At 33.4% G+C, this 12,484-nt stretch overlaps 1 protein-coding gene across 3 annotated transcripts in view; it reads right to left on the reverse strand.

Moving 5' to 3' along the window:
* DNAJB14 (DnaJ heat shock protein family (Hsp40) member B14) overlaps positions 1–12,484 on the reverse strand; it is a 51,471-nt gene that overhangs the window by 25,355 nt on the left and 13,632 nt on the right. For 2 of the 3 annotated variants that reach the window (XM_010371640.2, XM_030914891.1), the window contains exons 2-3: positions 9,016–9,187; positions 1,495–1,640 (exon numbers count right to left, since the gene is read on the reverse strand). In XM_010371640.2, the coding sequence (XP_010369942.1) occupies positions 1,495–1,640; positions 9,016–9,187 (318 nt within the window). The remainder of the gene's footprint in view (positions 1–1,494; positions 1,641–9,015; positions 9,188–12,484) is intronic. The other variant, XM_010371641.2, reaches the window with a different exon arrangement.

Raw genomic sequence — 12,484 nt, forward strand, 5'->3', positions numbered from 1 at the left:
AGCATTAATGAAGAATTAACACTGAAATCACTTAGTAGATCACAAACATATGAATAATCCACTGCCAAAATATTTTAAACGTTTTTAACACTCAAAAAATTTTAAATTAAATTTGTGGAACTCATAAATCTAAACTCACTTTTAGCTTTTGGGGGAATATATGATAATAAATTAGCTATTTAAAGATTTCAGTTACATTTTCTGGTAACTCTGTGACTGCATACATTAGGCTCAAGCTATAAAACAAGTTAAACAAATATTTATTCTCCTTGACAATTCCATCAGAAATTTCCCAACTTTCTGTACTATTGAATTATAAATTAACCTAAGTGCTATTATCTGTGTTATTTTTTAAAATGAAAGCTTTACTTTTGTTTAATAAAGGTGTGTATTTGGAGGAAAGAAAATAATGGCACTATTTTCTGGACACATTCTTCAGGTAATGAACTGATGGAAATGTAATTTGCAAGTTAGTGTTTTCAAGTAAAGCTTTTCCTGTACTTTCAAAACACCACTTTTACTTTAAGGAAACAAACTGAGACGTCTCTCCCTGTCACAGTGGTATTTTACTGTTACCAGCACCACTTTGGCAGTGGCTTTTATTGGAATATATTATTAATTCCCAAATGTATTTTCCTTGGCAACTTCCTTCAAGAAACAAAACTGTTTTGGAAACAATCTTATCAGTATTTTCATGAAGGACCAATTGATTCTTCTATCTTTTTGGAAGATGTTTAAAATGAGTATCTACTTCCAGTGATTCTAAGACCCCACTATTGTACTGTAAACATTATACACTGGCTTTACGGATGCCAAATTCACAAGAATGAACAATCACAAATTTAGGCATTTAACTATGAATTAGAAATTATTACAAATAAATTGTATTTAACAAAATATAAAATGACAAAATCACTTCTCTGACATTTATTAAATTGGCAAAAAATGTAAAGAATATTGAGATAGAAAACAAAAAATAAATAGTAGGCAAGAGGAATGATATTTTTAAAAAGAAAAAATGACATTAGCTAAAACTACATATATAAAATGAAAAAACTGGGCAAAATTTAATAGAAATAAAAGAACTCTGGGGAGATTTTTCTTAAATATCCAAGTTCCAGTCTATTGTACTTTAAAAACTCACAAAAACTATATTTTGCTTTTAGTTCATTTAGAACCAGACGGCAATATGCTAGAAGCTCATGCATAATCATCACCCTACTTGTTCCTGGTAAACAAGAAAGCATGCATACGTGCCTAGAAAAGTTACTTAAGACTGTATCAGAACTGGAATGTTGCTTTTGTGAAGGCAAACTGCATTCGTTTGACTTCAGGTATGACCAGTTAAAACTGAAGTTTTAAAGGATTTTCCAGACCCTTGCTTGTGCTGGTCTCTAAATGCACCAGTCCAAAAGCAGAATTTAATATTCTGAAACAGTATAAAGTGAATTTTAAAGAGAGCTTAGTAAAATTGCTTTAAAAGGTTTACTTTACTTTTAAAAGCATCTGTTGCTCCAGGTGCATGGTTTTTGTCTGGATGAAACTTCAAAGCAAGCTTTCTATAAGCTTTTTTCAAATCTTCATCACCAGCATCTTTCGTAACTCCAAGTACTTCATAGTAATTTTTACATTTGTTTATGCTGTGAACAAGAGAGTGTGTTATAATGTAAATTTCAAGGAAGACGGTCATGTAATATCTCTAATTTTTAAATTTATTAGGATAGTATAAAGAACTATCTGTGGACTCTTTCTCAAAATCTAATGATGGCTTACACTTTAAGGATTAGTTTGCTTCATTCTCTTTTTCAACCATAGACCATTCCTCCAACCTCTTCCCCAGTCTAAGAAGAGTAAACCATGAAAATGTCCTTAGTGTAAGGGATCACAACTACAGAGAAGTAAAGCAAAGCCCATGATAATCGTGGATGAAAGTCAGAGCATATATTGTAACTAAAATGAGACAATACAATTTTTTAGTACTTGTAAGTGGATAAAGTAATTCCAAAACTCTTCAAAAGCATGTCACAGCTAAGAATGAACATGCATTACATTCCAAAAATTTTGTTCTTGCATAATGTAGATCTAACCAACTATCAAAGCAATAGTTTAGTACATGCAAAACAACTGCAGTATTCTATGGTTTAAATGTCACATTAAGTCAGCCTATTTATTTATTTATTTATTTATTTTTGGTATAGATGGGGTCTTGCTATGTTGGGGCTGAGGCTAGTCTCGAACTTCTGGCCTCAAATGATCCTTCCATCTCAGGATTCCAAAGTGCTGGGATTACAGGCATTAACCACTGCACCCAGCCAGCCCTGTTATGCCAAAGATAATTTATCTGTGTCACTCTCTGAAAAAGATAACATCTCATGATAAAATATAACATGGTACTCAAAAAATGTTATCCCTGATTTTCATTGTGATAAGCGCATTTCTAAAGATTATATACATACAGTTTGTACATTAAATATTTAACAGATTTAAGCCTGGAGTATTTAAAGTACATTAAGATTAGAAAAGAAATACTCTGAATGGAACAGAGAACATTAAGTACAAGTGGATGCCAACCTTCTTCCACAATCTAGTAATTTACTTTCACAAAAGCCACAGTACATTTTCAAAATTTTTGGAGAGTACTTTGCAACTTTAGATGTGTTCCATGTGTGGGTGGCTTGATAACAGAGGTAGATAGAGGTAAGTGACCGGCAAAATGATCTGGGGTATAAGTGGACACTGGCAGCAAAAGAACCGCAAAGACTGATTCAAAGTTTTCAAAGAAAAAAGACAAGATTGATTTTTCTTTTTTTTTTTTTTTAACTATTAAACCTATTAGATATCACAGTGCTGGGCACACAACAGGGTCTCAGTAAATATTTTCAAAGTAAATGAGCCTTAGCTTTCTTTATATAATGAAGGCATCTATCATTTGTTATATGAAATTGGGGGTTAAAAGGGCAAGTAATATAAAATTATACAAATTTACAGAAATTAAAATTGGATTTTTCTACTTTAGAGACTTAAAAAACATTAACATATGTCAACTTTATTTCAAAAACATGACATTTCCTTTATTTAGTCAATAATATTTATTGAATACCCACTGTGCCCAGTGTTCTAGGTATTTGACATGTATCTGTAAACAAAAAAAGAGAATGATCCCTACCTGTGTAGAGACTCATTCTCCTAGAAATGTTTAGAAACTATGTGATAGAAATAAAGGAAATGGGGGGCATTTATAAAACACCTACTGTGTGTTAGGTACAGGTCCACCATCCCATATCAATGTTCTAATATCCATAAAGCTCTGAAAAATCAAAGTCATTCTATAACTAATTTTACTGCATAAAAAAGTGAACTGGACTTAGATTTTGCCTCTAGGCAAAAATCTGACCTGAAAAGATGTGAAGCTACTACAGAATCTTCATTTATCCCATTTAAGTGTGAATACCTGTATGTTTTGCTGAGACATGTTACTATTTGTTATGGACTGCTGCCCTAGACTCTAAGGTGTATAATATATAATATACTGTCATTCCTTGGTATCCATAGGGGATTAGTTCCAGGATCCTCCCTCTTTGAATACCAAAATCTATGGATGCTCAAATTCCTGATATAAAATAGTGTAGTACTTACATATAACCTTTATGCATCTTCCCATGTACTTTAAATCATCTCTAGGTTATAAATAATACCTAAGACAATGTAAATGCTATGTAAACAGCTGTTACACTTTATTGGTTGTTTAATTTGTATTATTTTTCATTGTTGTATTGTTATTTTTCACCAAATACTTTCAATTCACAGTTGGTTGAATCCACAGATGCAGAACCCATAGATGTGGAGAGCCGACTATATTAGTACCTCTCTAAAATATGAAGAATTCTGAATTCCAAATTGCATTTGGTCACAAAGATTTCACATAAAGAATTATAGAATTTTATTATACTGATTATTTTACACAAATTATCTCATTTGCTCCTCATTTAGTAGACATTATTGCTATTTAACCAATGAGGAAACCAGTCTTTGAGTGGTTAATTGCCTAAATTCACATAACCAAGTAACAGATGAGAATGAGGACTTATTTCTTCAACAAATATTTACTAACAACAAATATTTACTTTCTGTTAGGCACAATTTCAGATGCTACAGTGGTGAATAAAACAATCACAAATTTACAATTGGGAGAAGGACAAGCAATAAACAAATATATAAGTAAAATATAATGTACATCATATGGTGATAAATATCTGGAGAAAAATAAAGTAGCTAATAGAAACAGAAAGGAAGGGCAGGCCTCCTATTTCAAATAAGTAATAAAGGAAGGCCTCACAAGTAAGAATTCAAATCTGTTCATCCGACTTGAAAATCCTGCTGTCTCAGAACTGGAATACAGAAAAAAAGGATACCCATCAGATTTCAAAGCGACCTATCATCTTCCTGTTTCTTTCTTACAATCAGTATTGAAGCCGCCTCTCTTACCTCCTAGATCTTTGCAGCTGTTTTTGGTGCTAAGCACACCTTCTCTGCTTCTCCTCTTGGTTAGCTAGTTTCTACAACTTCTCCGGACTCTGGCTTAGCTCTTCCTTTTCCTAAGAATTCAAATTTCTCAGGACTAGGTTTGCTGCCCCTCTTATATCCTCCCCACATCCTCTGAACTTAGCCTTATCCCAACAATTACCACAGTGTACTACATTTGCCTCTTTACTTGTCTGACAACTCTTCTAGATTACAGATTCTTTGAAGGCAGGGATTATATTTTGTTCACCATATATGTTGGATGGATGGACAGATGACTTTCAATTTGAGAGCAGAAATGATGGGGATCTAAAAAGTCACATTCAGATCAAATGTGATGAATGCTGTCATGAAAATGTAGTTGGTAATAAAAATCATTTGGAATAGAAGAGAAGCAGTTAACAGAAGTGAAATAGACTGTGAGACAAGGTATACAGCTATGAATATGACAGACACTACCTGAATGCAAAAAATAAAAGGTAAATTAAACACTGAACAATCCTAAAGCCATTACTACTTGGTTTGAGTGTGTAGGATGTTGAATTATGTTCCAGATTGTCTCTAAATTGTCTTGTTTATAATTATTGAGCACAAAAGCCTGGTCAACTTAAAAAGGCAGCATAGGAGGTTGCTGGATAGTGTAGACAAAGTAGGTGAAAAACTGCAGTGCTCTAGATAGGGTCATAAAGTTAAGAATTGCCACAGACGAGAAAAAAAAAAAAAAAAAAAAGGCTAGACAGGAAAAACAGTTATTTCATTAACTTTCAGCTGTATCCAGCTCTACCATATCTTCTCTGCACTATATTTTTCATTATATATTAGAGGAGAAATTATTGAGAAGCCAGCAGTTATAAAGTCATCATCACCAATGGACAGCCTGAAGGCTATGTATTTGAAGTAATGCTCCAAATATACCCATTCACCTAATTTTTCACACCTGAATGAGAAATTAGCATTCAGGTATCTATTTTCATTCATATTGTTGTTCATCATGCTCCTTTTCATCAGCTACATCTGTTAGTTACACTTTTTACAATCTGCTGCTTTCTAAACGAGTAAAACCTTCTCCTGCCTCACTGAAGAATTAAAATAAATTTAAAAAGAGTAACCCATTACCTATCTTGGAAGGAAATAATGTACAAAAAGGCCAAAAGGATCTGTGTGGAGCTCAACAATGGGAAAACTCTGCCTGGTCCAGACTTTATGTCTTCTCTTATGTACATGGAAGCATAGTTGGTGGGAGAGGAAGGTCATTTTTAGATTCTCTTTTTTTCATGTGTATAGCTAATTATTTAAATATACTCCAAACTTAACTAGTGTTTAAGGAAACATTTATTTATTCCTGAGACAAGGAATTACTTATTTTATAAGTTTAGCAAAATGATTTCTTTTATTCTCAAAGAACTGAAGCTTAAATCAAATCTTAAATTCAAATCCCCATAATTAAATTGACTTAACAGCTGTACAGTGTTTCTAATTGATAAATACAATGATACTCCCATTAATAATTTCACACTGATCTTGTAAAGTTTTTAAATGATATATTAAAGTTTTTCAATGGTATATTAAAAATTTCAAGTAAGATCCATGACAACTTTGTCTCCATTATTTTTCAATATACTTCCATTAAAAGAAAAATCGCCAAGTTTAACAGAATATTAGTTTACAAAGTTACATACTTTTTCTTCAGTCTTACTGTAAGCTAGCTCTTACTTATGCAATGGATGCAGTATTATTGTAAGACTTCTCCCCATTGAGCCAAATTGTCACTGAGCAACTTGTTTGCATAATCATGCTAACCAACAAGATAACATGGCTTTCTTCAGAAAAATCCCCTGTGTATAGGTAAAAGAAAAAACAAAAACATACATCATATAAGTGTTTGCTGGTGATCTGTACCCTCATTAAAGCAACACTTACGAAGGCTAATATAAGCGAAAAGGTATATTCAGCTGAGAAACTCATATAAAGTACAGACTGAAGTATTTTGAAAACGTAGGGATTCTCTTAGAGACTGTTCCAATCATATTTAGTCCCCAAAAGAAAAAAAATTATATTTAATTAAAAAGGTATAGTAAGATTACTGACCAGAGGACCAATCTCTAATACAGGTATACTACTAAGCTATTTCTTCCACTCCTAAAGAATTCATGGTCTCAAATGTGGCTGGGCCTCAAAGCTAAATCAGTCATACTCCATTCCCTTTGCTTTTATCCTCTGCAAATATTCCATACTTTTACCACTCTCTTAAGCTTTCAACCTCATCTCTTTTCTTCTTACTCTCAGGAGACTTCATCTCCAATTTGACAGAGAAAACAGAAAAATTCCCTCCACCTTTTATGTCTCCACCTGTCCAACTCTGGCCACACACAGAGTGTATCTACACTCACCATCATCTTTCATTCTTCCATTCTCAAGGTGTTTCTTTGCCTAGAGCCAGTTCCTCTGGGCTTTGGAGAACCACACACACAACCACCCACATACATACAAAACCAACCCCATCCCACATATATATATAATCAATACCAGAACAAAGAGGCATCAATGCTCTTCCTTCCTTATTTCTACCACACCTTGGACTACTCTTCTTTTTCTTTCAAGGCTAGGGTAGAGGAAATGAAGAAACAGACTTTTTAAAAACACCAGATTTAGGAGATTCTTCTTTTCCAAAACTTTCAACCATAGTTTTTTGGTAAACTTTCAAATATAAGGTGATTCTATATTCTTAAAAAAAAAAAAATCATATATAATACATTTAACTTTCTTTGAACCCTTGAGAATATGTTCTCTCAACATAAAGTAAATCCTATAAGCAAATACAATTTGTTTTAGAATGTGTTTTCCAGGAACATGTTTCAAGCACACTGCTTACTAACAAAAGTTTTTTACGAAATAAATTCAAAAGTAAGTTTCTCACGTATTCATTTCTTTCACTTATTCAGCTACCTCTGATACAGTACTATAGGTATAAAAGTGGTTAGTAGCATTATTTATATACTCAAAGTGCTTCACTACCATTCATACTCATCAAATACTCTATAATGGCTTTACCATGATTAAGGAATACTTTTTTGTTCATTTGTTTGTTTGTTTCAGAAGGTGGCTTGCTCTGTCGCCCAGGCTGGAGTGCAGTGGTGTGATCTTGGCTCACTGCAACCTCTGCCTCTTGGGTTCAAGTGATTCTTCAGTCTCAGCCTCCCGAGTAGCTGGGATTACAGGTGCCTATCACCATGCCCGGCTACTTTTTCTATTTTTGGTAGAAATGAGGTTTTGCCATGTTGGCCAGGCTGGTCTTGAACTCCTGAACTCAGGTGATCTACCCACCTTGGCCTCCCAAAGTACTAAGATTACAGGCGTGAGCCACCACACCCAGTCAGAGAATCCTTTTTTGTCATTGTAATCACTCTCAAATAAAATGTTAAAACCAAGCTTTCGCATTTAAATATATAGGGACAAATGCAAAGTATAAATATATGGGTATTTGATTTTAAAATTAAGATATGGTAAACCACTTTCCTTAATAAATAAAACCTATATCTCAAAATATACTTCAGTTACAAATTATGGTAAATAAAAAGTTGAGAATGGGGTAAAAAGGTGAAAAAAGAAATAAGATTAAAAGAGAGACAAGAAAGGACAAATGAGAAAGAGATTTAACCTAACTAATTTTAAATACTCTTCACTTGAGTCAGTTCACTATATTATTATTCACTCTCCATGAGAATTCTTGAATTAATCTCTGTTCAAAATTCTTAATCTTTAGTTTCCCTAGCAAAGTAATATCAGTACAACATCAATACAGCTTCCTTAAGCTTTAGCAGGAAACAAAACAGACTTTTTTCTAGTGTTTCCAAAAGTTTCATCTCATTTGCAGAAAACCTTTTACTTATAAAATTTAAAAAAGCCAGATACCCAAAACCCAGTTTATAACTTTTCAACTCTAACATTTCTGCTTGAAGTAAAAGTGTATCATGAGGTAAAACTAAAAACAGAGACAGAATAATCAGAGTTAAAAATATACAAAAAGAAAAGACATTATAGTGTCTGCATATATATAAAGATAGCCTTAAAAAATAATATAAATAGAAAAAAATCCTTCACTAATATAAGTAGGAAATTGAAAATGTTGCTATTACACTCAATATTCCTCTCATGAAATTCTCCCATTTTCATCTATGTAAAATAAAACAATTCTTCATCCTCTTTTAATATTGCTACGCAAACAATATTGTGTCAAAAAGCTGCAATAATTTTTCTTAAAAAAATTATTTGGAAAAAGCTTTGTAACTTGAGGTTACTTTAAAAAATAGAATATTCTATAGAGTTGGTACTTTACAGACTAGTTTTATAAAGAATATGAAGCATAAGGCAAACCCAGAGTTCAATTCTTTGATGTCTATTCTTCTAATGTTGTATTTCACTTTTTTCAGGTGTTATAACATCAAAAAGTACAATACCAGTTATGATTGAGATGTAAACCATATTTATTCCTACCTGAGAACTCCATCTACTTGGTCTTTGGTATAGCCTTTTCCACCTTCACCACTACCAGATGTGCTGTCCTTTGTGCCATTAGGCTTGTTTTGATCACCACTACCTGATGATTTTCGGCAATGAGGGCTATTTCCAGCCGTGCTTCCATTTTTCATAATTATTTCCAATAGTGCTGTAGAAAGATAAAGTATACTGTGCCTGTTTACATCAAGGTACATACACAAGATCCTGAGAAGAAAGTTTTAAAGCAGACAAATTATGAACTGTGTTCTCCAAAAAGATTCACCATAGAATCTTTTTAATTAGCATGCATTCCCTTATGTACTTAACTGTTTACAGAATACTAATCACCACCCAGAAGTAGAATGTTAAGTTAAAGCCAGTAACTGGAGATTATAATCATTCAATTATTTATGACATAATTTTATTCGTCATATCATGTGACACTGCAGATTACCAAAGAAAAAGAGGTAAGTCCTTAAAGCAGTCAATGAGATCATCCACACAGTAACAGAAATTTATCCTTCCTATTTAATTCTCAACAGCAACAATGGGAGCCAAGACACTGGAATATTATCATTCAAGTGCTCAGAAAAAATAAACTGCTAACTTGAGTTATGCACTAATTTTCCAGAAAGTGCACAAGATAAAAACATTTTCCAACAAATAGAAAATTTATCACTAAAAGATTTTCACTAGAGGATACTGTAATATATACATTTCAGGCAAAAGGAAAACATTTACAGATAGGCTGAGATGCAAAAAGGAATGGTACGCAAATAGTGTGGTAAATACGAGAGTAAATGTGAACAATGAGTGTAAAAAAATAATAGTCTTATCAAGGATTTGCTTTTTAATAATCTGGGGAGGAGAAGCATAAAAGGAGGGGTAGAAAGAATGTGTATGAAATAAGGTTGGCCATATATATTCATAATGGTTCAAGACAGGTGAGTGATAGGGATTGATTATACTATTTTTTTCTCCTTTTGTGTGTGCTTGAAACTTTCCATAATAAAAGTTAAAACTAAACATAAAAAATTTTATCAAACTAATGGAAAAAAAGGGAAATCCATCATCATTGTGGATTTTAACACATTTCAATCAGTATCTGACATAAGGTAAATTTTAAGAAATCACTGAGGATACAGATGAGTTAGACATCAAATTTATAAGCTTTTTCTAAGGGATATAGCATGATACCTAACTGATGAATATTCCTTTCTCACAGGCCCACATTATTGCTAGACCACAGAGTGGTCCTCTTCAAATCTCAAAGAATTAGTACCATATACATATACCACAATCTATGAGCACAATACAGTTATGTGAGAAATCAATTACAAAAAATGTAACTAAAACAAAAATCACAAATGGGTTGGGTGCGGTGGCTCACACCTGTAATCCCAGCACTTTGGGAGGCTGAGGCAGGTGGATCACGAGGTCAGGAGATCGAGACCATCCTGGCTAACACGGTGAAACCCCGCCGCCACTAAAAATACAAAAAATTAGCCAGGCGTGGTGGCGGGCGCCTGTAGTCTCAGCTACTTGGGAGGCTGAGGCAGGAGAATGGCGTGAACCCGGGAGGCAGAGCTTGCAGTGAGCCGAGATCGCACTACTGCACTCCAGCATGGGAGACAGCGAGACTCTGTCTCAAAAAATAAAAATAAAATAAAATAAAATAAATCACAAATGGGTTGAAAAAGAAAAAACAAAATGAAAAAAAATCTAGACAGCTTGTGTATCAATGAAATAATTATAATAGAAATTATAAAATACTTAGAACTGAATAGAAATGAAAATACTGCATATCAGAACTTGTGGGTCAACAACTACCTATCCACATGCAAAAGAATAAATTTGGACTCCATCACACTGGACACAAAAATTAACTCAGAATGGATCATGAACCTAAATGTAAGAGCTAAAGCTTCAAAACTCTTAGAAGAAAATACAGAAGTAAATCTTCATGATGTTGATTTAGGCAAAATATTCTTAACTATAGAAACAAAAGTAAAAGTGATAAAAGGAAAACAGAGAAAATGGGCTTTATCAAAATATAAAACTTTTGTACTTCAGAGGCTATCGTCAACAGAATGGAAAAAAATGTTTACAAATAACATACCTGATTTTCAAAAAAAAAATGTATCCAGAATATACAAAGAATTCTTGGACGGGTGCGGTGGCTCAAGCCTGTAATCCCAGCACTTTGGGAGGCCGAGACGGGCGAATCACAAGGTCAGGAGATCAAGACCATCCTGGCTAACCCGGTGAAACCTCGTCTCTACTAAAAAATACAAAAAAACTAGCCGGGCGAGGTGGTGGGCACCTGTAGTCCCAGCTACTTGGGAGGCTGAGGCAGGAGAATGGTGTAAACCCAGGAGGCAGAGCTTGCAGTGAGCTGAGATCTGGCCACTGCACTCCAGCCAGGGCGACAGAGCAAGACTCCGTGTCAAAAAAAAAAAAAAAAGATTTCTTACATTTCAATAATAAAAAGATCAAAAACACAAGTTAAAAAAATGGGTGAAGGATCTGAACAGACATTTCTCCAAAACAAACAAACAAATGGTCAATAAGCACAAAAAAAAGTTGCTCAACATCATTAGCTATTAGGGAAATAAAAATCAAAACCACAAAGACATGTATCACTTCACACCCACAAGGATGGCTATAATCCAAAAGATGAACAATGGCAAATGTTGAGAAGGATGAGGAGAAATTGGAACCCTAGTAAGTTTCTGGTGAGAATGTAAAATGGTGCTGCTCCTTTGAAAAATCATCTAGTAGTTCTTTAAAAAATTAAACACAGTTACCATTTGACTCAACAATCCCATTCCTAAGTACATATCCAAGAGAAATGAAAACATACTATACAAAAACTGACTCACAAATGTTCACTGCAACATTATTCATAATGGCAAAAAGAAACAACCAAATGTCTATCAAATGATGAATGGATAATGATATATCCAGACAATGAAATATTTTCAAAAATAAAAAGAAACAGAGTACTGATATGTGCTACAACATGAATGGACCTTGAAAACACTATGCTAAGTGAAAGACTCCAGTCACAAAAGATAGTATACTATATGGTTCCATTTATATGAAATGTACAGAACAGGCAAACTTACAGGGACAGAAAGTAAATGAATTGTTGACAAAGCTGGGGGTTCAGGGGAGGGTGGAACTGGGAATAAATGAGGAGTGACTGCTAAAGAGTAGTAATGAGGTGTCTTTTTGAAGTGAGGAAATATTCTAAAATTGATTTCCATAATTGTTGTGCAACTCTGCTAAAATACTAAAAAACCACTGAATGGTATAATTGAAATGAACGAAGTGTATGGCATATGAATTATGTCTCAATAAAGCTATTTTTATATATCGTTATATATAAATATTTATAAAACATAAATATATGTATATATATTTATACATAATGTTATGTTACATATATGTGTGTATATATATA

The sequence above is a fragment of the Rhinopithecus roxellana genome, chromosome 2 (genome assembly GCF_007565055.1).
Source record: "Rhinopithecus roxellana isolate Shanxi Qingling chromosome 2, ASM756505v1, whole genome shotgun sequence".
Classification (NCBI taxonomy): Eukaryota; Metazoa; Chordata; class Mammalia; order Primates; family Cercopithecidae; genus Rhinopithecus; species Rhinopithecus roxellana.